The 23,676-nt window shown below is 40.4% G+C and overlaps 2 protein-coding genes and 1 long non-coding RNA gene across 8 annotated transcripts; 2 read left to right on the top strand and 1 right to left on the bottom strand.

The window, feature by feature from the left end:
* Positions 1 to 6,268: 6,268 nt before the first annotated feature.
* LOC115250817 (uncharacterized) lies at positions 6,269 to 7,441 on the bottom strand. The gene is made up of 2 exons (XR_003889395.1): positions 7,336 to 7,441; positions 6,269 to 6,379 (listed from the first exon to the last, which is right to left on the bottom strand). It is a non-coding gene; the product is annotated as an uncharacterized lncRNA (long non-coding RNA).
* Positions 7,442 to 7,868: 427 nt separating this feature from the next.
* cd99 (CD99 molecule) lies at positions 7,869 to 17,005 on the top strand. Of its 3 annotated transcripts, XM_003966403.3 has the most exons (13): positions 7,877 to 8,117; positions 9,099 to 9,131; positions 9,467 to 9,511; positions 9,781 to 9,822; positions 9,926 to 9,973; positions 10,668 to 10,706; positions 10,810 to 10,857; positions 11,916 to 11,981; positions 12,617 to 12,658; positions 12,856 to 12,876; positions 15,234 to 15,350; positions 15,431 to 15,481; positions 15,700 to 17,005. In XM_003966403.3, the coding sequence occupies exons 1-13, from the start codon at positions 8,057 to 8,059 to the stop codon at positions 15,726 to 15,728; spliced, it is 642 nt and encodes a 213-aa protein (XP_003966452.2). In that variant the 5' UTR covers positions 7,877 to 8,056; the 3' UTR covers positions 15,729 to 17,005. The 3 variants fall into 3 exon arrangements, with proteins under 3 accessions (XP_011604340.2, XP_029696875.1, XP_003966452.2); XM_011606038.2 differs by lacking the exons at positions 15,234 to 15,350; positions 15,431 to 15,481; positions 15,700 to 17,005 and adding an exon at positions 13,190 to 14,022 and having other exon boundaries at positions 7,869 to 8,117; XM_029841015.1 differs by lacking the exons at positions 10,668 to 10,706; positions 10,810 to 10,857 and having other exon boundaries at positions 7,876 to 8,117.
* A 619-nt stretch (positions 17,006 to 17,624) lies between these two features.
* Positions 17,625 to 23,676, top strand: gyg2 (glycogenin 2). 4 transcript variants are annotated; one of them, XM_011606035.2, is made up of 9 exons: positions 17,625 to 17,877; positions 18,795 to 18,933; positions 19,003 to 19,177; positions 19,727 to 19,889; positions 20,405 to 20,531; positions 21,034 to 21,226; positions 21,803 to 21,919; positions 22,564 to 22,710; positions 22,787 to 23,606. In XM_011606035.2, the coding sequence occupies exons 1-9, from the start codon at positions 17,871 to 17,873 to the stop codon at positions 22,913 to 22,915; spliced, it is 1,197 nt and encodes a 398-aa protein (XP_011604337.2). In that variant the 5' UTR covers positions 17,625 to 17,870; the 3' UTR covers positions 22,916 to 23,606. The 4 variants fall into 4 exon arrangements, with proteins under 4 accessions (XP_011604337.2, XP_029696874.1, XP_029696873.1 ...); XM_029841014.1 differs by lacking the exon at positions 17,625 to 17,877 and adding an exon at positions 17,893 to 18,661 and having other exon boundaries at positions 18,759 to 18,933; positions 22,790 to 23,676; XM_029841013.1 differs by lacking the exon at positions 17,625 to 17,877 and adding an exon at positions 17,895 to 18,661 and having other exon boundaries at positions 18,762 to 18,933; positions 22,787 to 23,676.

Raw genomic sequence — 23,676 nt, 5'->3', positions numbered from 1 at the left:
GCGTCCAATAAATAGGTCCGTGTCGGAGCCTGCGCGGGGGAAACTACTTGGTTCCGCCCACCAAAACTACGTTATACAATAGTATGGGAACAGTGCAGAGGGTTTAGCGTGACCAGAAGTCACAATTTGAGTTTATGTACAAACTACTCTGTGTTTTCCCCGACATAATGTCACTAAACGCGTTTCTTATTCCCTAAGGAATCTCTCTGAAATATTTTTTCCCCCAGCAAGGTGCACAGACAACTCACCTTTTCTCACGTGGTTTGGGATAACACACACCTTTTTATCAAATCCATTTTCCTGTTAAAAGGGAGTTTTTCCTTGCCACTGTTGCTTGTTGGGGGGTCAGGCCCTGGGATTCTGGAAAGCACCTAGAAACAATTTTGATTGCAACAGATGATATATATGGAAAATAAAGATTGCTTGATTTTGTAGCGTGCGATCACAAGATTTCAGATCAAGCAATGTCAAAAGGGGAATTTTCACATGACACTATTTCAGACACGCACATTAGAATGTGACAGGGTCAGGCTTTGTCTACACAACAGAATACAGATATCTTGAATGGAATCTTTTTTTAATGTCAGCCCCAAAATCATGAGTTTTTATATGATGGTATTTCAACTTGCTTGGAGATGAAAAGTTGTTACTAAGACAGCAGTTGTCCATACTATCCCGAGTTCACTGGACCTCTCTGTGATATGGAGCAATGCTATTGAATATTGTCGATGAATTTTGTCAGGTATCCAGGTTGAAGAGATTTCTTGGCTTCACAAAAGTCAACTGGGCTTCCTTTATGTTTTTTTTGAAGATGCTTCACCTCTTGTCTGAGAGTCTTCTTTAGTTCTAATTTAACTGGCCCACATTTATATATACTGTGTAGTTTACTTAGTGCTGTCATTATTGGTCATTGGTCCTAATTTGTATTATTAAAGGGGCGTTAATCATCCTGGTCATCATGTAATGTTAGATGTGAACGATGTTTCTGGGGAGGGATTCCAGGACAGGACTGTAGGTGGCTGCAACCATGTCGAAAGCCTCCTCCTTTGGTCAGTGAAGGGGTTTCCAGTTTAACTTAGATGGCCTTTTATAGTTTTCTTTCAAACCAGCTTTCTTCTCTGGCCAAATCATGAGCGTTGCTGTTTTGAAATGAGTGTCTTTTATCTTTTTAATGTAGATGGACAGCTGAATCCTGTCCTGAAGGGTTGGCAGTCCTGTGTTGGGCCATGCATCTGTGCAGTGGCTGTTTAGTCACAGCAATGTACAAATCTGAACATTATTCTCTGGATTGGACAGCAAAAATCATGTTAGTTTATTCATATCTAGGTATTTTATCCATAGGTTGGACCAGTCTCTGAGTGTGTTGCTAGGTGTAAAATGTAGAGGGATGTCTTGTTTCTTGGAACTCCTTCGGAGTTTTTTCCTAATGCCATGTATGGTATTAGAGTGCTGTTGCTTTGCTTTTGTTTGCTTTGTTCTTGTACTTCGCTGTGGGTTTAAGAAATGCCCAACAGGATAACCAGACCTTTTCAGAGATTTCCTGACATTGTTCCCCTCCTTCCCGCCGTCCCTCAAAGGTGCCATTTGTGCCCAGTGGTTTGTATAACACCCAGCTTAAGTTGTAGAGGTTTAAGGGAGTACAATAGAAGATACTGGTCTATGTGCATGCTCTTTCTGTACACTTCCATTTTGAGGCTTCTGTCAGCCTCATTGTGTAGTGAACAGTCCAGGAAGGCAAAAACATTGTCCCTGACATCTTTATGACTGAACATGATTTTATGAGCCACTGCTTTGATGTGGACAGTAAAGGCTTTCACTTCTTTTGTCTTAAGTTCAACCCAAGTGTCAACCACACACCTAAGCCAATGACTAGGGGTAGTTTAGAGAAAGAGGTCAGTGCCTTGGGTTCCACGTCTTCTATATCGATGTTGGCCACTATTGGACACCAGTGAGCTTATGGTGCAGCCATGGTTCTGTCTGAGGCTGAGCAGAGGGCAAATGTGGTCTCGAGATGGTTGAGGTCTGTCAGTGTTGTCCTGTGTCTAATTAGACGGTCATTATCTTGTTAACATGGTGTTCAGTTTCCCCGACCAGCAGAATGAGGATGGAGGCCTCAGGTACAAAGACTTGCATGGATTTCATACTGAATCATGGCGTACGCTCAAATCCGGGAAAGTACGTACGCTACAAAAAGTTTATGAAACTGTGCAAACCATGCACACTTGCTTCGTACATTCCAATCACATGGAACTGAGCACACATGTTGGAGTACCAGTCTTCTCCTCACCATGCCCTAAAGATGACATAAACAGAGTGGGATTCCACTCTCTGCAAGATCAATCGCAAAAGGAGAGAAGAGGAACTTGTCACGGAAGTCAACACAGGAAAAACATGTTGTTTGTAACACAGTTCGTCCTTTGGTATTAATAATAAATGCGAGACAATTTAGATTCTGTACAAAATTAAATCAGTTGACATTTGGGGATTCGACACTCCACCAACATGGTTTGAATACTTTAAACATGAAGACAATAAGGGGCTTGTTTTGGTGGCTTGCATGGCAGCAAGCAGCAACAAGCCATTAACTTTAAGCCATTAATGCACAATAATGCTGAAACTAGGGTTATATCAGTGCCTCTCGGGGGATTTCTTTTATCAAGTGATTTATTTATCAAAAAGGCACGCCATGCCAGCTTGTAGCCTGTTGCTAATCATGCTCATCAGAATGACTTCATCTTATGTTGATCCAGGACACCTCGCAACAAGGTTGGTTCATTCTATTTGTGCTCCACAGCCCATTTGTACATTGGCAAAACTAAAATGCTTCCTGTTTCCATACACAGATTCATCTTTTAATGGTGCCTTCATACCAACGTGTGTGCAGTTGATAGCTCCATGGCTGAAATTTAGATGGTTCCATCCGACACTGTTGACTGGCTCAGTCCCGATCGGTCAGCCAGCTCTCGCTGAAATGACCAATAACTTGGATGCCCCGTGTGGTCAGAACCTGTATGGGCACAGGTAGGACATGGTTTCAGGGCGTGTCACACCCAAAATATGGCCACAGCTCTGTGTGCAGTTCCATGAAGACTTTTCTGGGGGACTTAAAACGGCTGTTGAGCCAGTCCCTCAATTTCTCTGTTCTCTGTGCCAGTGCCAATATGTTCCTACAGCACCAATTATGCCGATGTTCTCACCAGTTTTCATGCACACTTTTATCTCCACTCGTGTAATTGCACACATAGTCTTGGCACTCAATTTCAAAATGAATGGTTTATTTTATGCACTTAGTTGCTGTCGGTCCATCATAAGCAGCATTAATCATTTATTTTACATATCCCTGCATTACTGTCAGATTGGTATCTTTGACTGTGTCGCTTCAAAATATGATGTGTGATTTCTTCTGAGACATTCAGAGATGATGAGTGTTCTCCAGATCAGCATCATAGCATGTTGCTTAGCTTCAGGTGAGCTTTAAGCATGCATACGTTCATTCTCACTGAGGGTTCGAAGATAGAAAACTGGAAACACCAACACTGATTTTGATTGAGGCATTATTGTCAGCAGGTCTTTGAAATATCTGGAAATTCTGCGAAGGTCATCAGAGAAGTTGTTATGTGATAACAACTCTAATTAATTGTGAATTGCACAATGGGAGACTTGTTTTTCCCAGGCTGCTTGACAATATTTTCCTATGATAGACATGTAGCTTTTGCAACCAGCAGCCGCACCCTGTCTCCTCTTTAAAAGGTTAGCTGTCAGCACAGTTGCACACCTTTTCATCGCTCTCCCTGCAGTATCACTGGCTCTCGAGGCTACGGAATCATCATGAAGTTCTCTCTGATGCTCATGTTCCTGCTGTGTGGTACGGTCACAGTAAGAGGTAACCTTACTTAAAGAATAGTATAGAATGAACCTTACTTAAACCTCACTTAAAGAATAGTGGTTTAGGGCATGTAGCTTTATTAGATTCAGTTTTAATATATTAGGATACGCGCCATTCGTTCTTTGGCAAATAGATTATTCGCATCTGTTTGCAATTTGTAATGTAATTATTGCTTGACAGGGACATTATATAAATGTATGTACATACCTGTATATGATAGTCAACAACAGTTTGTTTCTTTCTTTGTCATTTAGGATTGGCATCATCTGATGACGGTGAGTACGAAATTTATTTCTTTATTTGGAGATTGATGTGAAAGATTTCACCTCTTACTGAATGCACTAAGAAACAAAAAATAAAAGAATAATTGAAAAAGACATTAACTGTAGAAGTCAAAAATGACAGGATCAGCAGCACTGCATGTTTTTACACGTCCAACCAGCAGGCATGAACTTGACTATATTTACAGTCACTGGGAGACCTGCGGGATTAAACAGAGCAGGTTTGATCAGGGAATAAACTTGTTGATTGATGACTAATCTACACAATGTCAACAAAAGGATTTCCTCCTTATGGTTCAGGGACTGTGGGGATTCCAACTGTAACACCCACCAAACCATATTTGTTGCCACCCAGTAATTAAACCTATGGTGTAACTAACCACAACTCATCCCCTGTCATCACATTTTCAGTTTGTTATGCAGCTCATCTGGTGTTATTTTAGGACCATGACACATATCAATTATGACAGGACAGATCTTTATCCCATAAAAACCAATCCTGAAAGACTCGGACCAGAGCCGGCAAGCTTCTGCTGCAGACTACTGACAAATCTGTTTGCCTATACTTAAAAATCTATTGTGCAGATAGAGGTTTTACAGGGCATTTTTTAGCTGGCTTGGTTGATATTTACATAAAGGAGTTGCAGTACACAACAGAAGACTTGTAGTTTAGCCAGTAAAATCTTGTGCCTGATAACCAATATTTGATAATTTTTCATTACCCCTAAAAACTACCCAGATACTGTTGGAATTTTGAGCTTTGCTCACTAAAACACATGTCCACAAATGGTTTTATTTACTATAACTTTAATATTGTATTCACTAAACAATATTACATTTCTCTTTACTGTTCAACTTAACTCATTAATTGTATCTAATATCTTGAAGTTAAAAATTTTGTCCTGTTATGCAGAAACTAAGACAGGAAAATAGTTGCGTGTTGATTAACTCATGCAGCAACATGAGCACAGTGTTGTTTTTGCCCGTGTGCAGGCTTAAAGTTCCGACCCAATTTCTGTCAATTTCTCTGCCCTTACAGATGACGAAGCTGCTCGCTCTCGACCTGAGCGAGGTGAGGGATTTTTTTTGTGTTTAATACGTATTAGCTGCGCATTTTGGCTCTTAGTTAGGGTTATACATGAAAAAATAAAAATGCAGCGAAGAAACAAAACTATTCACAAGAATCTGGGAATTTTTGTGCCCATTGGCATAATTGACATGCTTAAAACTAGACACATCTGGAATTTCCCAATAGAAACCACAACTCAAATTAGAGCTGATGTTTTGCCATGCTCATGTTTTGAATGGACACTTAACTGTGTTTATTTTCTTTTGAAAGGATTAAAGATCATTGATCTGCTTCGGAAAGGTGTGTATACAGTCTGCAACTTTAAGAGCTCAATCATGCTAAAAACAGAAATGTTACATTACAGAAACATTCTCATGAATTCTGTTTTTCCATTTTAGACACCACAACCAAATCTCCTAATGGCAGCGGCATCAGTAAGCTTACCATAGCAACACAATTTTGTTGCCACTTTTGAGAGAGATTCATAAAGTTTTAATGTTCCTTTCAGAAGACAATGGCTTCAATTTGGAAGATGCTCTTGGCCCAGGTAAAAGCCACCCATCACAGAGAAAAGCAACTCATGAGCAGCAGACACAGCTATTGTATCACTTAACTCCTCCAATCAATTTTTGATTTTGTTGTGACCTGAAAACAAATTTTCATTCCCCCCCCAAACAGAGCCTGTAAACCCCGAACCCCCAAAGAGAGGTGAGGCACCCAAATGCTGAACAAACTTTTCTTTTGCTTCAGATTTACATGCATGTAATGAAAGGTGGTTTCAAATAATTATTATTTTATTGATAACATTTGCCAAGCAGAGAATAACATATATATACACAATAATCTCTTCTTTATTAGGTGGTTTTGGTTTAAATGAGGAGGATGCTCTCAATCCAGGTTTTTATGCTTTATTCGTTAAATGATGTGTGTTTTAGAATATTGCACATTATTGAAAACATTTCTTTTTTGTCAATACAGCATCTTTCATATGAAAATGTCTCTTTTGTCTGAGGTCACATGAACTTTTTTTCCCCCCCAACTACACCCTGAAGGTTGCCAGAGCAACATGATCCAGAAGCTGGGCGAAGTGATTAAAAATCAACATCAGCAGATCGACATGCTGACAAAGGTCCTGGCCCGTGTCTATAAAAATTAGCAAAACATTGTGAGTACATCTCAAATATTTCCCCACTTTAAAAATGGTCATTAATATTTTTTAGAAAACATTTCATTTTTCTGAACACTAATTGAACCCTTTTTGTTTTGTTTTAGACTGTGATGGTCTGACATCATGAGCATGTCTCAGCTTCTTTGATAAAGGATGTGTCATTTACGCATTCAATAGAAGTCTATTATTACATGCAATGTTTGTAAAATATTACATATAAATGCATGCAAGAATTAGAATTCAAACTGACATTACAGGCTTGCGACCTAATAAAGACACTCATCAAAGATATCTGTTCCTGTCATTTTAAAAATATTATTTAACAGTATTTTACATGGGTTAAATGTATATAATTGTCAAATGTTTTTATAATCTGTCGAAATTACGTTTCTATTGTTACTAAAACCTTCAGTTTGAATACAAAGTGGTCGTCAATAGGGTCGCTACATTATATTATAAATACCGCCCTCTATTGGATAATACATGTAATGCGCGCTGAATTTGTTTTTCTTTATACGTCACACATCTTCTGCACTTTAGAGATAAAGAGGGACTATTATAAGTTAACTATTTACAAATGTACTGGGATATTTTATAAATATATGTAAATCCCTGGTTGACAGAATCTGTAAATCTGTGTCTGGTTGAAAATGGTTATATTAATTCTTACTAGCAAAATAACAAGGCCCGAGTGGAACCGCTTTCATCTAAATACCTATTGTATATAAACTGCTAATTAAATCAAACTTAACAGAACATCTAACTACAGCAGGTTTTAATTTAAGAGATTTTAATTGGCGTACCATTTCTTTTTCTCGAATGGTGGTTGTGTGTGAAAACTTGTGTGCAACAAACAATTCTTTACCCAGAAGACCAAAAGACAAAGGAAACTCAGAACAGCCACATCAGAGGTAGCGCACACTGAACATACCGCAGATGGAACATTTCTGTTACGTTTAGAGGAGCCGAGAAGTTTGCATCTGTGGAGCCTTTTGGTATCTAATATCTAGAAGTTTTTAAGGGTTGGACCGTCTGAGGGGGCGGGGCTTTGGATGGCGTACGTCGCTCTCATTGTGATGTCACTTACCCGCGCTCTCTATTTATTTAAGCGGTGCACATGTCTTGCAGCAGAGATATGCAAATATTAATGACTGCACCCTTTATTTAAGTTAATTAGCGACAGTTTTCGTGTTGTGTGCTTCTTTATGAATGAGGGATTGTGTTCCCTAGAACCCTAGTAACGAGCTGCTCTCATTAAACGGAACTTAAGAACACCCCGGTGTATTTGCGGGTGTGTTTTTAGATCTTGCTTGGACCCACACACATCCAAAAACCGTTACAAGTTGCTTGAGGGCATTACCTTTATGGTACACTAGATGGCGCTTTTCTGCGCAAACAGGACTCGAGCTAAATTGCCAGCCAGGACCGGTCCGTAAACGCCCCTCGACATGTCTGCCACACCCAATGTAACCTTCGGGTGCCAAGTTGACTCATTTTAGGCTGAAACAGGACACCGAGGCGGGCTCAGTCAGTGTCGCAGCCCGGCCGCCGGAGCACAAAGAAGCGTCGGTAAACATATATGGGAAAAAGTAGCGGGGACGCTTTGAAACGACTTTAAAAGTAGACGAGAATTTTGCAAAGCTGCAGCCAACATGAAGTTTCCTCTGGAGGTTCTTTCACTGCTTTTACTTGTCGCTGGGACATTAACGCAAGGTAGGTCTGTTCAGGAAAATAGCGTTGGTTTGAGGTTATGTCACGGTTGCATTATGGCTATATTAAGTTCTGACGGCTTTTGGAGAAGCTGCAGTACAGCTGAGGTCAAACTGCAGATCGCAAACCACTTATATATGTTACCTACGCTTATTTACAATTGATTTTAGACAGAAACGTCAAATGTGCAACTCCTTATCTTTAGCTTGTGTCAAAGTCTGTGGCATCTGCTGGGATTTGCATCCAGATATAAAGAAATTGATTTTAAAAAGAGACACTGTAAACGCGCATTTCTCAGGAGATCATTGATCAGCACCGTTGGCTCTACAGATGTAAAACCTTTTGTTCCATACTTATAGTTTAACCACCTGGTTGTCTAAAGTGGGTTTTGTAATATACTGTATATGACTATAACCTATTTTACTGAGTATTTATGAATAATTGGCTTTATGTCTCAAACAGAGAACTGTGCTGAGCTGAAGTTGTTTCAAGTATTTCAGCCATATTTTAGTTTTAATAGCTTATTGTAACAGGAAACCACAGGCATGATTAAATGGCATGATGTCTGTTGGGCTGGGATAGTAGGAAAATGTTTTTTTCCCCCTAGTCAGTCATCCTGTCAAAATGGAAAGAATTTTCACTGTTTATCTTAAAAATCTGCATAAGTGGAGATCTCAGAGCTGCTTTCATCCTGACGCTGAGATACACGGAAAGTGCAACTGTGGTTTTGTGCATCTAGGACAGCATAGCTTGCCATTTTCTTTTATGCGGGGGAAGTGATGTTTTAGTCATGACTGACATTTCAAAACTGTCATGGCAACGGCTAAACACAACCTGCACCCCATTGTAAAACCCCACAGACAGCTCACATCCACATCTGGATTGAGAGGAATTGCACGTGAGAGCCGTTGTTGCAGCTGGAATATGCTTCAGTGCTGTTCATACATGTTGATCTGTAATGTTCCTATTGTCATCCTTGTATAGATCTGGACTTGGCTGATTTTTTTGATAATGATGGTAAGTGATTGTCAATCCGTCACACACACACACACACACGCACATCCTCTTCCTCATTTGGATCACTTAATAATTTAAGCGCTGGTCATGTCTGATCAGTTTTACATCACTTATTTTCCATAAATGAATGTCAATAATGTTGATAACACGTTAGGTACTCACTGAAATCATAGACGCTTTATAGTATGGGGGATTCTATGGAAACTATTCACGAGTATAAAGCGATCGATTGGATTATTTTAACTTCTGGTCGGTCTTAATTTTTGGTTAAATTGCTGGCAAAATGATTCTGCCTCAGAAATGTTAACAGAACTATTGTCTTTTTTCCCCCATAGCACCAACTGAAAAGCCCAAGGTCACCCAGAAGCCCAAAACTGATGGTTTGGATCTCTTTATCTTATGTCTTGTAGTCTTTCAACTATAAACTCAATAGTTTGTCAGGGTCTGAGAATGGTCATAAGAGAAGTAGACAACTCCTCTTATTTTGTAGTGTAATCACTGCTCTATTTTCCTGTTGTCATCATCCGGTTGCTAGGTTACACTCAGTCATCTTGTGAGAAAGGGAACTAAACCCATGACTATAGTTCACACTTAAGGAGCTATTTGGGTATTTGATATTTCACATGTGTTTTTTTTTGGTCTTTTGTAGTAGATGACTTTGGTCTAAACTTGGAGGATGCTCTTGGTCCAGGTAAACTTTCTTTCAAGTATCTCAAAGTTATGTCTGGTATATCTCCAAAAATACAGTATGTTTTGGTTCTTTAAGCATTAACTTAGTATTTTCACACCACCAGACCCCAAACCCGACAAACCTCCTGTTGCCCCACCAAAACCAGGAGGAGGTGAGTTTTCATTTCATGTTTAAGTATTTGTTTTACAGACCTAAACCCGCTGTGTATCCTATTAATGCCGTCTGGGATTGTTTACTACAGGTGACTATGAGCTTGATTTATCAGACGCTCTTGGCCCAGTTAAGCCTATTAAGCCCCATTCACTCCAAAACTAGTGTGATTACAAACATTGGTAAACCCACAAATAATCGGTGATTGACTCCATTATCACTGACAACACGCCCGGAATCTTTCTCTTCAGCCATTATCACATTGGGGATATCAGAAACAGACCGGAAAACACAGTAATAAACCCCGGAAAGCAATGTAAAAGGCAGCATGGATGCTAACAGCAGCATTGCCATTTTATACTTGATTTTCCAGTCTGTCTTTGGAAGCATGCAAACTCAATGATGTTCAGTTGCTGCTTGAACGAAAACAGAGGAAGTGTTTTGCTTTTTTTTATCCATTGTTACCAGAGAAAGATCGCAAATTTCCCACAGTAGCCTTTGTACTTTTTCCGACTGAATTTTTGTAGTGTAATCACTGCTCTATTTTCCTGTTGGCATCATCCGGTTGCTAGGTTGCACTCAGTCATCTTGTGAGAAAAGGAATTAAACCCATGACTATAGTTCACACTTTAGGAGCTATTTGGATATTTGATATTTCACATGTGTTTTATTTATTTTTTGGTCTTTTGTCGTAGATGACTTTGATCTAAACTTGGAGGATGCTCTTAATCCAGGTAAACTTTCTTTAAAGTATCTCAAAGTTATGTCTGGTATATCTCCAAAAGTACAGTATGTTTTGGTTCTTTAAGCATTAACTTAGTATTTTCTCACCACCAGACCCCAAACCCGACAAACCTCCTGTTGCCCCACCAAAACCAGGAGGAGGTGAGTTTTCATATCATGTGTTTGTTTTACACACCTAAACCCACTGTGTATCCTATTAATGCCGTCTGGGATTGTTTACCAGAGAAAGATTGCAAATTTCCCACAGTAGCCTTTGTACTTTTTCCGACTGAAGCTAGAGCCGACTGTATGGCAGGGGAGTGACTGCCAGTCGTACTCATTCCCACCAGCCATGAAAGCCGGATATTAGCGGGTTTTTGGCCATTGGGGAAGAGGTACTATGAAGCATTCTGGGGGGTTAATGAGTGGTGCTTTACCCCTCATTTACCCTTCCCTTGTTCACGTGGAGAACTACCCCATTGTGGTGTTCCTGCCCTTAAACGTTACATGGTTTACATTCATGGAGACACGTTTGCACTGCGCATTTGCAATTTATTGATTACATTTTTATAAACATCTTATTTTTGCATTTGATTTACTTAACTTGTCCAGAGTTGGGATGGTCTGGCATCACGGCCGGGTGTTTAAAAGGTTGCGCAACACTACTAGCTAAAATATGAGAAGATCCTAGATGAAAGTATGAGCTCCAGTAATGCTTCACACTTTCTTAATTCTTTCAAACACAGCTGACAACAGCAGGACTGTGAAACATGACGCAGTTGTTTAGCCAGTTGTGTGACCCACCCTATTATGCTGATAACGTTAAAAGTTGTGTGATGGGCACCGTGCGCTGATGTGTTGGATTACTTATAAGTAGGTGCTGTGCTGCCAATATCATAGAAAATGAGATAAACTCACAGAAAAAGTCCTGGAGAGAAAAAGCTGAGTTAAGGAGACCAAGACAGGACAATTCAGGGTCCGGTTTGGCAGAATAATCGACCACAACAAAGACCAGGGGTGGATAATGTTGCACTCAGTTGTGCTTTCTGTATGAATTACAAAGTTACCTGTTTTTTAAAAGAAACACTTTTGACAAACCCAATTTTGGAGGCGGTGAGTCTTCAGCTTATTTCACGAGACGTCACACCAAGAGTTTTTTGAGTTCGCCTGTAATGTGCGAGAGTTCTTTTTTAATTAATTCTGTGGTTTATTCCCAAAAGCTGGTGGAACGTTCGATGACGCAGACCTGTTTGATGTGGGTAAAGGGGATTACAAACCTGAGGGAGGTAAGATGTCAGCACCAGTTCCTTTTATTCTTTTACTTCAAAGCTCAGTCACTTCGATCAAATGCTGCAACGGCCAGGCCTTCACGGAGAAATACACTTACCTACTTTAAGGATTAGTTATGAAAGATGAAAGATATTCAAACCTGAAAGTGCTATAAATACAATCTTTTTTCCATTAATGGTTGGTGTAGAAGGAGAGCCAAGCAGAGAGTTAGCATTTAAAACCCACTTAACAGAATGGTTGAAGTAGCCAATTTTACATTTCACTGACACTTTTATGTGTGTGTACCTGTAGTTTTAGTAACAGTGCTTGTGTTCTTGTCAGGTTTGTAAAGCATTGTGTTCTACTAAAACTGGACAAAGACAACAACCCCCCCCCCTAAATTTAAGAGCAAGTAGATTTAGAACATCTTTTCCCTGATTGTACATTCAAAGAAAGGGTTCTAAAACCCTTGGAAAGTTTGGTCTGTGTGCACTCTTCAGTCAGAGGATGGAAGGAATGAGCAACCAAAGACTGGGAAATGAATAAAAACCCACACAAGTCCTCCCATTGTAATTACAGCCACATGACTGCTGTTCAGATCTGCAGGGCACAACAATAACAGATATATAAACCCCGACCTTTTGTCTTTCAGGGCGATCAGGGGGTGCTGGGAATGCTGGGCACGATACTCAAGGTACGCGATTATTTTGACCTTAAAAATTGCAACAAACAAGAGTTTTTATTGTAGGTTCACACGGCACAGATTGTTAGACCCGAACTAGCATATTACTGTGGAAACATTTATTTACACAAGTCACCTGACAGTATTTTGCACCCTGGATTTATGTGGTGTGTTTGAGACTCCACTGATTAGCTCCTCTCTTATTCCAGGTGGTGCCGATCAACCTCAAGGTACGTTTGTTTGAGTGTTTTTGTTTCCTGTTGTTTTCCTGTGGAACCTCACGGCTTCTGCGCGCTCATCAATTGTTTCCTGCTTCCTGTCCTGCTGCAGTTGTTTGTTATTGAAGCAGCAGTTGTGCTCAATGGTGGTGTGTTATATTTCCACGGATGGCTCATCTGGATTTGCACAAGTTGTCATTTCCTCTCTGCTGGAGCGCTGATTAGTGTTTGAGGAATGAGCTGCTTCACTTTCCCACTTCATGTTAGCAGCCCTGGCTGTGGCTCCTTTGGCTAAAAACCTGCTACGATGTCTGTGTCGTTGCAGATCCCGACCTTCTGTGGGGCCAAATCCTGAAGATGCTAAATGCTAACATGCCAGAGGAGTTGTTTTTGTGGATTTCCAACTTAAAGCAAACCATTGAGCCATTGTTAGAAAGGGCCCTGCAACTCCTGCAGACTTTACCCTGAACCGGTTGGTCGGTCCTGAGGTTTACAAGCTTTAGTGTCACGTTGACGGAAAACAGGTGTTTGAGAACATCGGGAGGGAAGTCGTGGTGTATTTTAGATGATGTGAGGGATGTGGGCTTTCGTAACTGCGGTATTACCAGCATAAAGTTTCTCTGAATCTGGCAAATGGGTCAAACTAGGGTTGCAACAGTGGTTTTCGGAGGGAAATAAGTCTCAAATTTCAATGTCTGTTCAGAATGATTCCTTTATTATTTTACAGTTTTAACTGTTGTCAAGTTACTAGATTGAATTTTGGATTATTTAAAGGATATGGAGCGCATTTGTTTTAGGAAATAATGTGTTTGCACATGCGGAAAATCAAAGTCAGTCTATATTCTTTCTGTTGTCGGGACACGCCTGCTTTCTGCACCTCCATCCAGATCTGAACACATTCTTTACATAGCGCACATTTACAACACTGTTGTGAGACTCAAGGAGAGCTGGACCTTAGCAGCTTAATGCTTTTTTGTTAGAAGCTTCTCATCTTTCTGGGTTGATCAGCTGAGGACTTTCAATGCCGCTGTTGTTAGCGGGGGGAATATTTATTTCCTTGGGTGGGTTGTTTAAAGATGTAACTTGACGAGATGTAACGCTGGTGGGAGGATCACAGTGGAAGTTGTTTTAATGAATAAAACAGACCAGTAGAATAACTGGAATTTGTGTTCATTTGTACAAGGATGAATAGACGGAGAAGCTCAACACCAGGGTGTATTTTCTCACTTAAGTGGAAATGCATTGTTCTTGATTTATGGGAAATATTGTCACTGCATAACAATGAAATTCATTTTAAGTTATTTTTTTAAGTATTTAAGTAACAGCAAATACCTGGATTCAAAATACCTCAGTTGTCACATATATACACACAATTATGGTGATTGTGATGATTGCTACTGGACCTCAGATAAAGTTTTCTTCAACCCTCAATTGTAAAATCTGTTCAAATCACATTCTCATATTGGTCAGAATATAGTTAGCACTAGTGAAGTACATTAATAATTGATCCTTTTACAGATGACTGGCTATACAAGATGTTGTAATGCAACAAAATGTCAAGTTTACTACAAAAAATCAATATTCAATATTGATGTTTGTGTGAATTTTGAATATAGTGAAAATCATTATTATGAAAATAGTATATACTAACTTTTAAAATGAAAAGCAAAACACAAGTGCTGGTGCAGTATGACTTTTATAAACGGTCCATTAGATTGATGATGAACATCAACATTTTGAGCTTGATGTTGTTGAGGTGGTTAAAAACATCTTTCAAGCGCTTCTCTAATACGTCGTTCTTTATCAGTCGTCAGAGACCAAATCACTCCCGTTGTTCCAACGTTCTCAGGCACTAAATCGTGCTGCAGGCCCAGCTATGTTCTCTGTCTGTTTCATGTGCAGGCGACGCCCTAGTTTAGGACAACTCACCCTCAGGAGACACACCTCTCCCTCATGAGTCACTGAAATGTAATCCCACCCTCACTGGGTGTGTTCACTCTTTTAAACCACCACCATTCTTATTCAGCTTTTAAAACCTTTTATAATAAGCGTCCAGCTCTTTATCCTACTCTCAATCTCTAATTTGTTTATTTAACTGCTGTTACCATAACAGCAGTTATGAGTTTGAGTTCCCGCGCCATTCTGTAACCCCTGCAAAAAAAACCACACCTTCATTGTAGAGCTTTCAGCTGCTCCTCCCAGTGGTAGAAAACAAGGAGCTAAAACCTGTTTATGTGGAAAAAATATGCAAAAAAAAAAAAAAGGGATGAAACATGACTTGCTGCAAAATTGGACAACATCAGCCTCAGAGGATTACTAAAGTTTGACTCGTTGTGCTCTAATGTTACCTTTTGGTTCTCGTCCTACAGAAGCTTCAGCTGGACCTCTTGCTGGGATTATCAGCGCTATCGGAGTCGCTGTGGTCGGAGCAGCATCCAGTTACTTTGCTTACCAGAAGAAAAAGCTCTGCTTCAAGATACAGGGGGGTCAGTATGGATGGAAAACCCCATGTTCAATTTCATGTAACCCTGTTTAAAAATATACTGACGAATCGTGTTTTGTTCAGGGGAGGATCCGGAAAGAGGTAAAGAACAACAGGGACAGCCCGATCCCCAAGGTACATGTTTGTTTTTGTTTAATTTTTATGCAAATTGACAATTTAAATTAAATCCTGACCTAATCTAATTTTCATGATTATACAAATTACAACGAAATGTGTCTGACTTTTTTTACGCAACAATTGTATAGTGACACCTAGTGGCGAATAGTGGTAGTAAACCTGGCAGGAATTAGATTCACCGTTGACATTTAATTTTCTTTGTTTTACTCTTCCAGTGTACAGTAACCTGCTCAAGACATCCTAGACCTGTTCTGCACAAGGCAAAGCAACCTAATTCAACGTTAAGGTGTCCAAAGTGGCTCTCTCTCTCTCTTTTAAGAGTCTGCATTCATTGAAACTACAACTAAAGCCAAACTTGAAAACGTTGATTTTCTTTTCTCAAATAACTCCTGCATCATTAACCTGCTTTGATACATTCAATGAATGATGAACTGTCTTTACATGCTCTGTTGGTGTGTAACTACTGTACACTTTTTTCTCCTTTTCCTTGTTAAATGTTTAGTCTATCAGAAGAAGCATGTTTTCATTTCTTTGAGCTCTGTGAGAATAGAAATTATTTTCTTCACGCATAAACCTCAGAATGTTAGGTAAAAGTATTAAGGTTTAATTGCCTAGCCATTTTAATCAGATAAAATATTTCTGGTATCCATCACAGATGTTTGTTCAGCTGCCTAGAAACAAGCTTGATAAATAGACATTATATAAATAAAGCTGAACTGATATCAAGATTCTGACAACCCCAAAAACTGTGAAATGTCCAGAATTTTAGGAAAATTAAATGAATAACTCTTAATTGGGAAGTGTAAACCTATTTTCTACCTATTTTTTTTTCTATGTTTTCCCCACTTTTAACTATAATATCTTTTCCTTTTGAATAATCATTTGACTGGATATAAATCCAATGGAAGGATTCTGTTTTGGGTAATTCTGATGTGAGCACTATAGGCTATAGTTTAATGGGGCTATTGTGACTGTTCAGTACTCTGCGTGTGGGACTGTTGGTTCTAACTTTGTGCACTTCAACACTTGAGGATCCGTTAGTCATTGTTTTCTTAAAGCAGCACAAACAAGGCGGCACACATCGCTCACCTTTTCCAAGTGAGTTGAGTTGGTACAAAAGGGTTTTCTACAAACTCTTGACCTGAAAGATATTGACATTTACACGTTCATCAGGTATATTACAGACTAACAAGACTGTTTCCTTTTTATAGTTTGGAAACATCCACCAACATGCTGATGGATGCACTTGATCTGCAGTTATGATTATTACCTTTATCTATGCATAATATTGAATGTGGTGATTCCATCTTTTTGTGTGTGCATACCTTTATTGTAACTGATGAAAGGTTCTAGAGAGCTGTAAATACTCCAGAGCGAGCCTTCTGAACTTCCCTTTGGACTTTTATGCTGCTTTTCAGTGCCACGATTCTCACCATGAAGTTTATTTTTATAAATTCATCGGCTCAATGTAACGTTTGTGTTTGTTCAATTTAGCCCCCAATAAAATGGTGTTGTACAGTTTAAAGGACTCTTTTTTAAAATATTTAATACAAATCTAAATGAATTCCTTTATAGTTATTAAAGTTTTCATTTGTTTTGTGTTGAAGCAGTAAACACTAGTAGTAAATCATCCATTTGCATTCTTTAGGAATTCCCCACCTGACATGTTTTAATAATAATGAAAAATTTGGAAATTTTTCATCACGCAACAATAAGATTAATTCAACTGTAGTGCAGTAGTGACACTGGCGATCTAAGCACTGTATTTTGATCAGGAACATAAAGGTCAGACACTTTAGGGTGTCTGTAATACACATTCTAACCACTAGCCGTCAGCACTGCCTCACAAACAAGTCACTTTAGCAGAAATGGTTTTGACCTTCAATAACACATAAAGGTTACAGAAGCAGAGATAAATGAAGAGAATGAACATGATAGATCTTAGTCCGACAGTCTAGAGTCAGCTTGGCTGCTAAAAATAAAGCCAGTTGCAAATTATTTTGGCAAAACAGTAGTTGTATTTAAAATTATATGTTGAACCTAAGCCAGACATTTGAGGAATACTATTGGGTAAAATCTCATGGAATGGCTGTTCAAACACGTGGAAAGTGAGTCCCTAGGCAGCAGGCTGCATTGGTTGCGTCTGTTGCACAATGACCTGCGGCTGTTGAACGACGAGTTGTGCAAACACAGGCGCCAACACGGACGGACTGGACTCTGCAGACAGGAGAACCCCCCCCAAAACAAAACTGAATGTGGCTTCATGCTGAAGAGTGGAAACTATGATCCATCTCGATACTTTAAATAAGCTTCTGGTATCATGATTCGAAGGTGAAGCTGCCGCCTGTGTAAATCATTCAAGATTGGGCTTGCAGAAGGTTGCAGAATGTCAGGTATGTGATTTTGTTTCATCTAAATGTGCAACTAGTCTTTTAAAAAAAAAAATCCTTCAGGTCGGCTTGTCGACAAGGTTGGTTTAATAAACAAAAGGCAAACTGCCCAAATCTGCCAGTGTTGCTGCCGTGACCCTGGAAAACACAACTGCAAGCTTCTCTCAGCTCGCTGAATTATGCAGAACAACTCTGGAGTGACCCAGTTTGACTCGAAATCGGAGCTGGTTCTCTCGGCTCCTCCACACTTAAATCATTTTACAGCACAAAGCCCAAAGGTTGTTTTGGGGGAAAAAAGGAGGCAGGCCCTAAAACTGCCACCCGCACTCGACTCCGGATTTATCTTATTAACGATAACGCCTTCAAGATTGCCTTGATCACTGGGATGGCTCCTCGGGAAGAGTTAACCTCAAGGAAGACAGGACGTTCGGCACAGACTGACCAGCACGCTTGTCTGAGATACCGAGGAACTGAGTAGACTATGTACCTTCACCAACAGCCACCCCTATATCTGCCTCTTTGGTTTATTCCTTCTCCGCCCTGACAATAATCCACCAAGTAGTCTTTGGAAATTCCAACTATCTGACCAACCAACTCAACAAATGTCCAAATAAAATGACACGCAAGGAATCCACATCACGTCAACGACCTGTTGCAAAATAACCGTTTTAGTTACAATCACTATTGAAAATGGCTCCAGGTGTCTGCAGAGCACACAGACAGGGTCACCTCAATTCCAAAGTCATCAAAATCTGGAATCCCATTTTGGCGAAGGCCTTCCGTCCTGGTAAGATAGAAAACCTGGAGGCTGGATTTCGGTCCCTGTGGGACTGGGTTGCTGTCTCTGTGAGCCGCTCCAAGAGCTGACCTCACCTTTTTTCTAGCAGTAGCTAACTCCCAATTCCTGTCTGTTGGTGAAGCTGGCGAAGCCTTCGTCACTCTGGTCACGTCTGACTCTTACTGCATGGGAGCCGTGGTGGTGGCGAGGAGCTTGAGGCGCCACGGGACGACCCGCGGCGTCGTGGTCATGGTCACTCCAAACGTGTCAGAACAGTCCAGGTGAGCAACGCTTCTCTTCACCACTGTTACGCCGGATTAGCGAACCGGTGCGATCTTTTACACCACCAGGGGCGCCCTCCACAGCGTCTTTGATGAGGTCATCATGGTGGACAGGATCGAGAGCGGGGACAGGTTGCACCTGTCCTCTCTGGGACGTCCTGAGCTTGGCATCACCTTTACCAAGATTCACTGCTGGACCCTGACTCAGTACAGCAAATGCGTGTTCCTGGACGCCGACACGCTGGTAAGTTCACCATGGCAACCGCAGTAAGTGTAGTGAGGACTTCACACACTGGTATTGTTACATTTGAGACCTCATAAATGTCTTTAAATGTTAGATTTCTAATGGTATACAGCTAAGAACAGATCGTTAAAGAGAACGTTTTATTAGAACGTGCTTTTTCTTTTTTCCATCCCGTCGATGGGGGATCTGCTGCATTCATCCTCACCAGGCTGTATCCTTGATTAGTCCACACAAAGAACCCAGCAGACGACCTTTAGCAGGGTCATCCATACATTCCCTGAACTGCGAGTTGTTTTAGTGTTTAGTCAGGGCAAACATGTCACGTTAGCAGCGGAGCTGCTGTAGGCTCAGATCAGCAAACACAAGGGCTTAAGGTCACCCATAAATCCATTTCATCCATGGATATGATATATGGATATTATATGCGCAGTTTACCAGCAGGATATATGCACAGTTAAACCTCAGCAACGGGCGTTACGTAAAACATTAAAGCCAGATCTGCGGTTTTATCATCCAGATAAACTCAGTGATGGACCTGTTTCCTCTCAGGTTCTGGATAACGTGGACGAGCTTTTCCAGCGTGACGAGCTCTCAGCGGCTCCAGATCCGGGCTGGCCCGACTGCTTCAACTCTGGGGTGTTTGTTTTCCAACCCTCCCTTCAAACCCACGCCAGCCTCCGGGCTCACGCTCTGCAGCATGGCAGCTTTGATGGTAACTCACCTCCTCACCACCACCTCAAATATTCTTAGAATGTGCACGTTATTGTGTCACGGTGGGACACTGGGACTGTTCTGCTCTGCTTTTATTGTGCTCAAAATGTGAAACAGCGACTCCAGAGAGCAGGCTGCAAGACAGCCACGTCCATACAGCGGTTCGATAAGTGGTGTGTTTTTCTTCAAATAAAGTTGTTTCTCTTCCCTACAGTTGGATCACCGGAAATTGAGCCATTTTTCCGGCTTGCTGTGTTTAAGCACATTTCTGGATCATTAGCATTTTTCAATTACTGTTTTTCCGCTAGGTTGTTTTGTGTCAATACGTCCTGGCAATAAAACAGGATCACAAATTACTCTTTCTGTTGGCTTTATTGATCTCTGCTCATCACGCTGGGAGGGGATTTCTGTCAACGAGCTCCAATCAAGTTATTTACCATCTTTTTCTGTTGATTTTTGGGGATTAAAATCAATTGAGGGGAATTGAGCGCTGTGTGTTTATTGGTTGATTGTCAGGAGGGGACCAGGGCCTGCTGAACAGCTTCTTCAGTAGCTGGCCAGTGGCCGACATCACCAAACATCTGCCGTTTGTCTACAACCTGAGCAGCAGCTGTGTTTACAGCTACCTGCCTGCCTTCCAACAGTGAGTGTTGCTGCCCAGTTTCTGGAGCAGGCTGATTTTCCTGTATTGATTAGTTAAAGTGTCATTTATTTGTGTCATCTTTATCAGGCTCTAAAATTCGAAGTGTATTATTTAGGTCCTCAAAACAATTGAATGAACCCCCCCCCCTTCTTTTTTAAATTATTATTTTGATGAATTGGATTCAGTTGTTGAATTACTTGAACTTTATTGTGGTATCATGAATATAAATGAATTTTAAGTTAAAGTGAAAGGTTCTTTTCCAGCATGTACCCGTAACCTCCTGTGGGACTACAACATTTTAAACGTTCTTGTACTACTAAATGATGGTCTGTAAATATTTTTTGCTCTTCTATTTGCAAGGAACGTAACATTTGCTTCCCAAATAAACGACATTTAAATTGCAAAAAATGAAGGCTAAAAAAGTGAAATGCACTCATTTGTAATGAGCAGAAAGGAAATTCTGCAATGCACAAAAGTGTTTCTGCTGTTTTTCTAACTGCAGGTTTGGTCACAGTGCAAAAATTTTTCATTTCACCGGAGCAGTTAAACCCTGGAGCTCCAGCAGCTTTAAAAAGGAAGGTCAGCCACCCTGCATGGATCACTTCGTATCCCTGTGGTGGAAGGAATACCTCAGTCACACGACGTCACCTCCGCCAGAGAAAGACTTCCATCAGAATGTGGAGCCACCAAAACAGGTAGCAACATCTCAGAAAGCCACTTCCTTTTGCTTGTCAAATAAAAAGGGTCAATAGAAGGTGACTTATCATTAACTGATTATGTAATCAAAGGTCCTGAAAGGGTCATTATGGGAGATTTCTGCTGTTCAGATTAGACTTCTGTATTTAAAAGGAGCCCACTGACCTGGTCCAGGCTGAAATCATTTAGATGGTTATGGAGAACATAATATTCATCATATCTGATGGAGGAGAAGGAAATATAGGTGCAGTGAAGGGCTTCTGGCATTGGATGGATGGGCAGTTAAAAAGCAAAGATCTGCTGTGTAAAATGTGTGTTTATTGCCTCCCTTCTGTGAGCCGTGACCCTTTTTTTATCAACTTCTGAAGACTTTTCCTCCATATGTGCAGCTGCAAAAGTGGATATTCTGCTGCTGGATTATGCTGTCACGAAAATCAACAGTTACTTTGTGGTGAACCAGATCTGTCAATTTTGGACCGTGATTTAGTTCACCATGATATTACTGGACTGCCACTGCGGGAGTTTAAATAACAGCTTTCAGGTTCAACAGTATCCCTTGATTTATTTTTTTTCAGGTCCATGAACACAAATCTGAAACGGCTTTTACAGGAAGTTTGGACACCTCCAGCTCACTGCTTGCCCATTTCTCAAATACTTTCGAAAAGCTTTATTTACAGCCTGAACCAGACACGGTGAGATGAGAGGCACACATTTTTACATTTGTCTCATTTCTTGCTTTGTGCTGCTGCTGCTTATCAACCACGAATTCATTTATCTGCTGATTTCATATGTGGGATTCTTCAAATCTGTGACACGATGTGAAAACCTTCCTTCTGTTGGAATAGCAGAAATGCAAATTGTTAATGGAAAAATCCCGAAAAATCCAAGAACCCAAACTGAGATCAGTGAAATCAGATGAAAGAGACTTGATTTAAAGTCAAACGTATGCTGTGAAGCCAAATAAGAAGTTGTTAGGAATATTTGACAATCAATCAATTAATTAGCCTAATGAGTGCCTCTATAAGTACAGACTGTGTTTATAATACATCACTGTGGTTATTAGGCAGCTCAAGTGCCTCCTGTTAATTCCAGTTGAAGAGATTTTTAATTTATGGGTAGTTCTGCATGACTGTGTCGACTGGGGCAGAGAGAACATTGAACACAGGGCTCATTATCTGCCTCTGAGCTTTGTTGCTAAAATTCATTTCAGCATGATGCACTGAGTTAATACTTATAGTTTATGTGTTTAGCCTGGAAAGATACGCCCTCGGGAATTACAATGCCTGTGAACATCCATCATTGCTGCTCGGCAACAATGCTGCTAATTGTGCTTTAGCATGCAGAGTGCATTAATGAGAGAGCATTGATGACTGCGGCAACATATGATGCACCGGTGGAACAATCTGGGGGCGATGACCAGGAGCCGGAGGCCTTGGAGGACGGCACTCACCGCGTGGACACTGTGGACCCCACAGCAGAAGATGTAAAGCATCGCACCTTTCTGGAATGTAGCCTTTCCTGTGAACAAATCCCTTTGATGCTGGTTGTCTTCATTGCAGCAGGCGGTTACAGATAAAGAGGTCGACGAGCTGGAGCATCGTCGGCGCTGGGAGGCCGGGCAGGCTGACTACCTGGGCAAGGATGCCTTTCGAAACATCCAGAAGATGCTGGACCGTTTCCTGGATTAACCTGAAGTCAACACACTTCAGTCTGGAATGTGGACAGCACACAATTTTAGTTTGACAAACACATAACAAGATGAACAAATTCATATTTCTGTCTCAGATGAGGTAACACTGACAGTTGAACCAGAATGGGACAGTAGAAATATGAAACTCAGAGATAGCCTGGGCAAATAGGACGTTTACTTTTATGCTGCAGTAACATTTACTATCCATTTTCGTAGAATTACTTTTACCTACAAATGTACTTATATAATATGCTTATATAGACAGTCAGACTACAGGCCCAAATGTATTATTTCACTTGTACTTTTACTTGTGTCTTATTGCAACACAATCCACAATTTTTGTTCTCTGCATCTGTTTATTATTCTTTTCCTGTCCCATTCATCCTGTAAATATTCAGGAAAGGAAGTCCTTTAATTTAAAAGTATCACAGCTCAATAAGCTCCTTAAACAGATAATGAGCAGGATTTATGTGTGTGTATGTGTGTGTGTGTGTATTTGAAAAATACAGCTCTGCGACACTGAATCAAGGTAAAAAGATTACCAGACTTGTATGGAAAAGATCGGGTTACATGAAATAAACAGCATGCTTGCTAGGGACCTTTTGTAGTTCAAGAATCAAAGTTGGCTCAATATATATATATGTATATATATGATTATTGTAGGATAATAAATCAGATGTCTGTGCCTTCACATGGTTTATTCTGAACAAAAAAAATACCAGAATTCATATTGTACACATTAAAGAGGTTTTCCTTGTA

This window comes from Takifugu rubripes, chromosome 8 (genome assembly GCF_901000725.2).
Source record: "Takifugu rubripes chromosome 8, fTakRub1.2, whole genome shotgun sequence".
Classification (NCBI taxonomy): domain Eukaryota; kingdom Metazoa; phylum Chordata; class Actinopteri; order Tetraodontiformes; family Tetraodontidae; genus Takifugu; species Takifugu rubripes.
The sequence above is the reverse complement of the archived record's forward strand: the minus strand, read 5'-3'. Positions and strand labels throughout refer to the sequence as shown.

Coding starts and splice junctions, on each gene's coding strand:
- cd99 (XM_003966403.3), top strand. CDS start 8,057: ATGAAGTTTCCTCTGGAGGTTCTTTCACTGCTTTTACTTGTCGCTGGG. Junction 12,659..12,855: donor TGCTGGGCACGATACTCAAG/GTACGCGATTAT, acceptor CTCTTATTCCAG/GTGGTGCCGATCAACCTCAA. Junction 15,351..15,430: donor CTGCTTCAAGATACAGGGGG/GTCAGTATGGAT, acceptor TGTTTTGTTCAG/GGGAGGATCCGGAAAGAGGT.
- gyg2 (XM_029841012.1), top strand. CDS start 18,565: ATGGCTCCAGGTGTCTGCAGAGCACACAGACAGGGTCACCTCAATTCC. Junction 18,934..19,002: donor AACGTGTCAGAACAGTCCAG/GTGAGCAACGCT, acceptor TTACACCACCAG/GGGCGCCCTCCACAGCGTCT. Junction 22,711..22,786: donor TGGACCCCACAGCAGAAGAT/GTAAAGCATCGC, acceptor TCTTCATTGCAG/CAGGCGGTTACAGATAAAGA.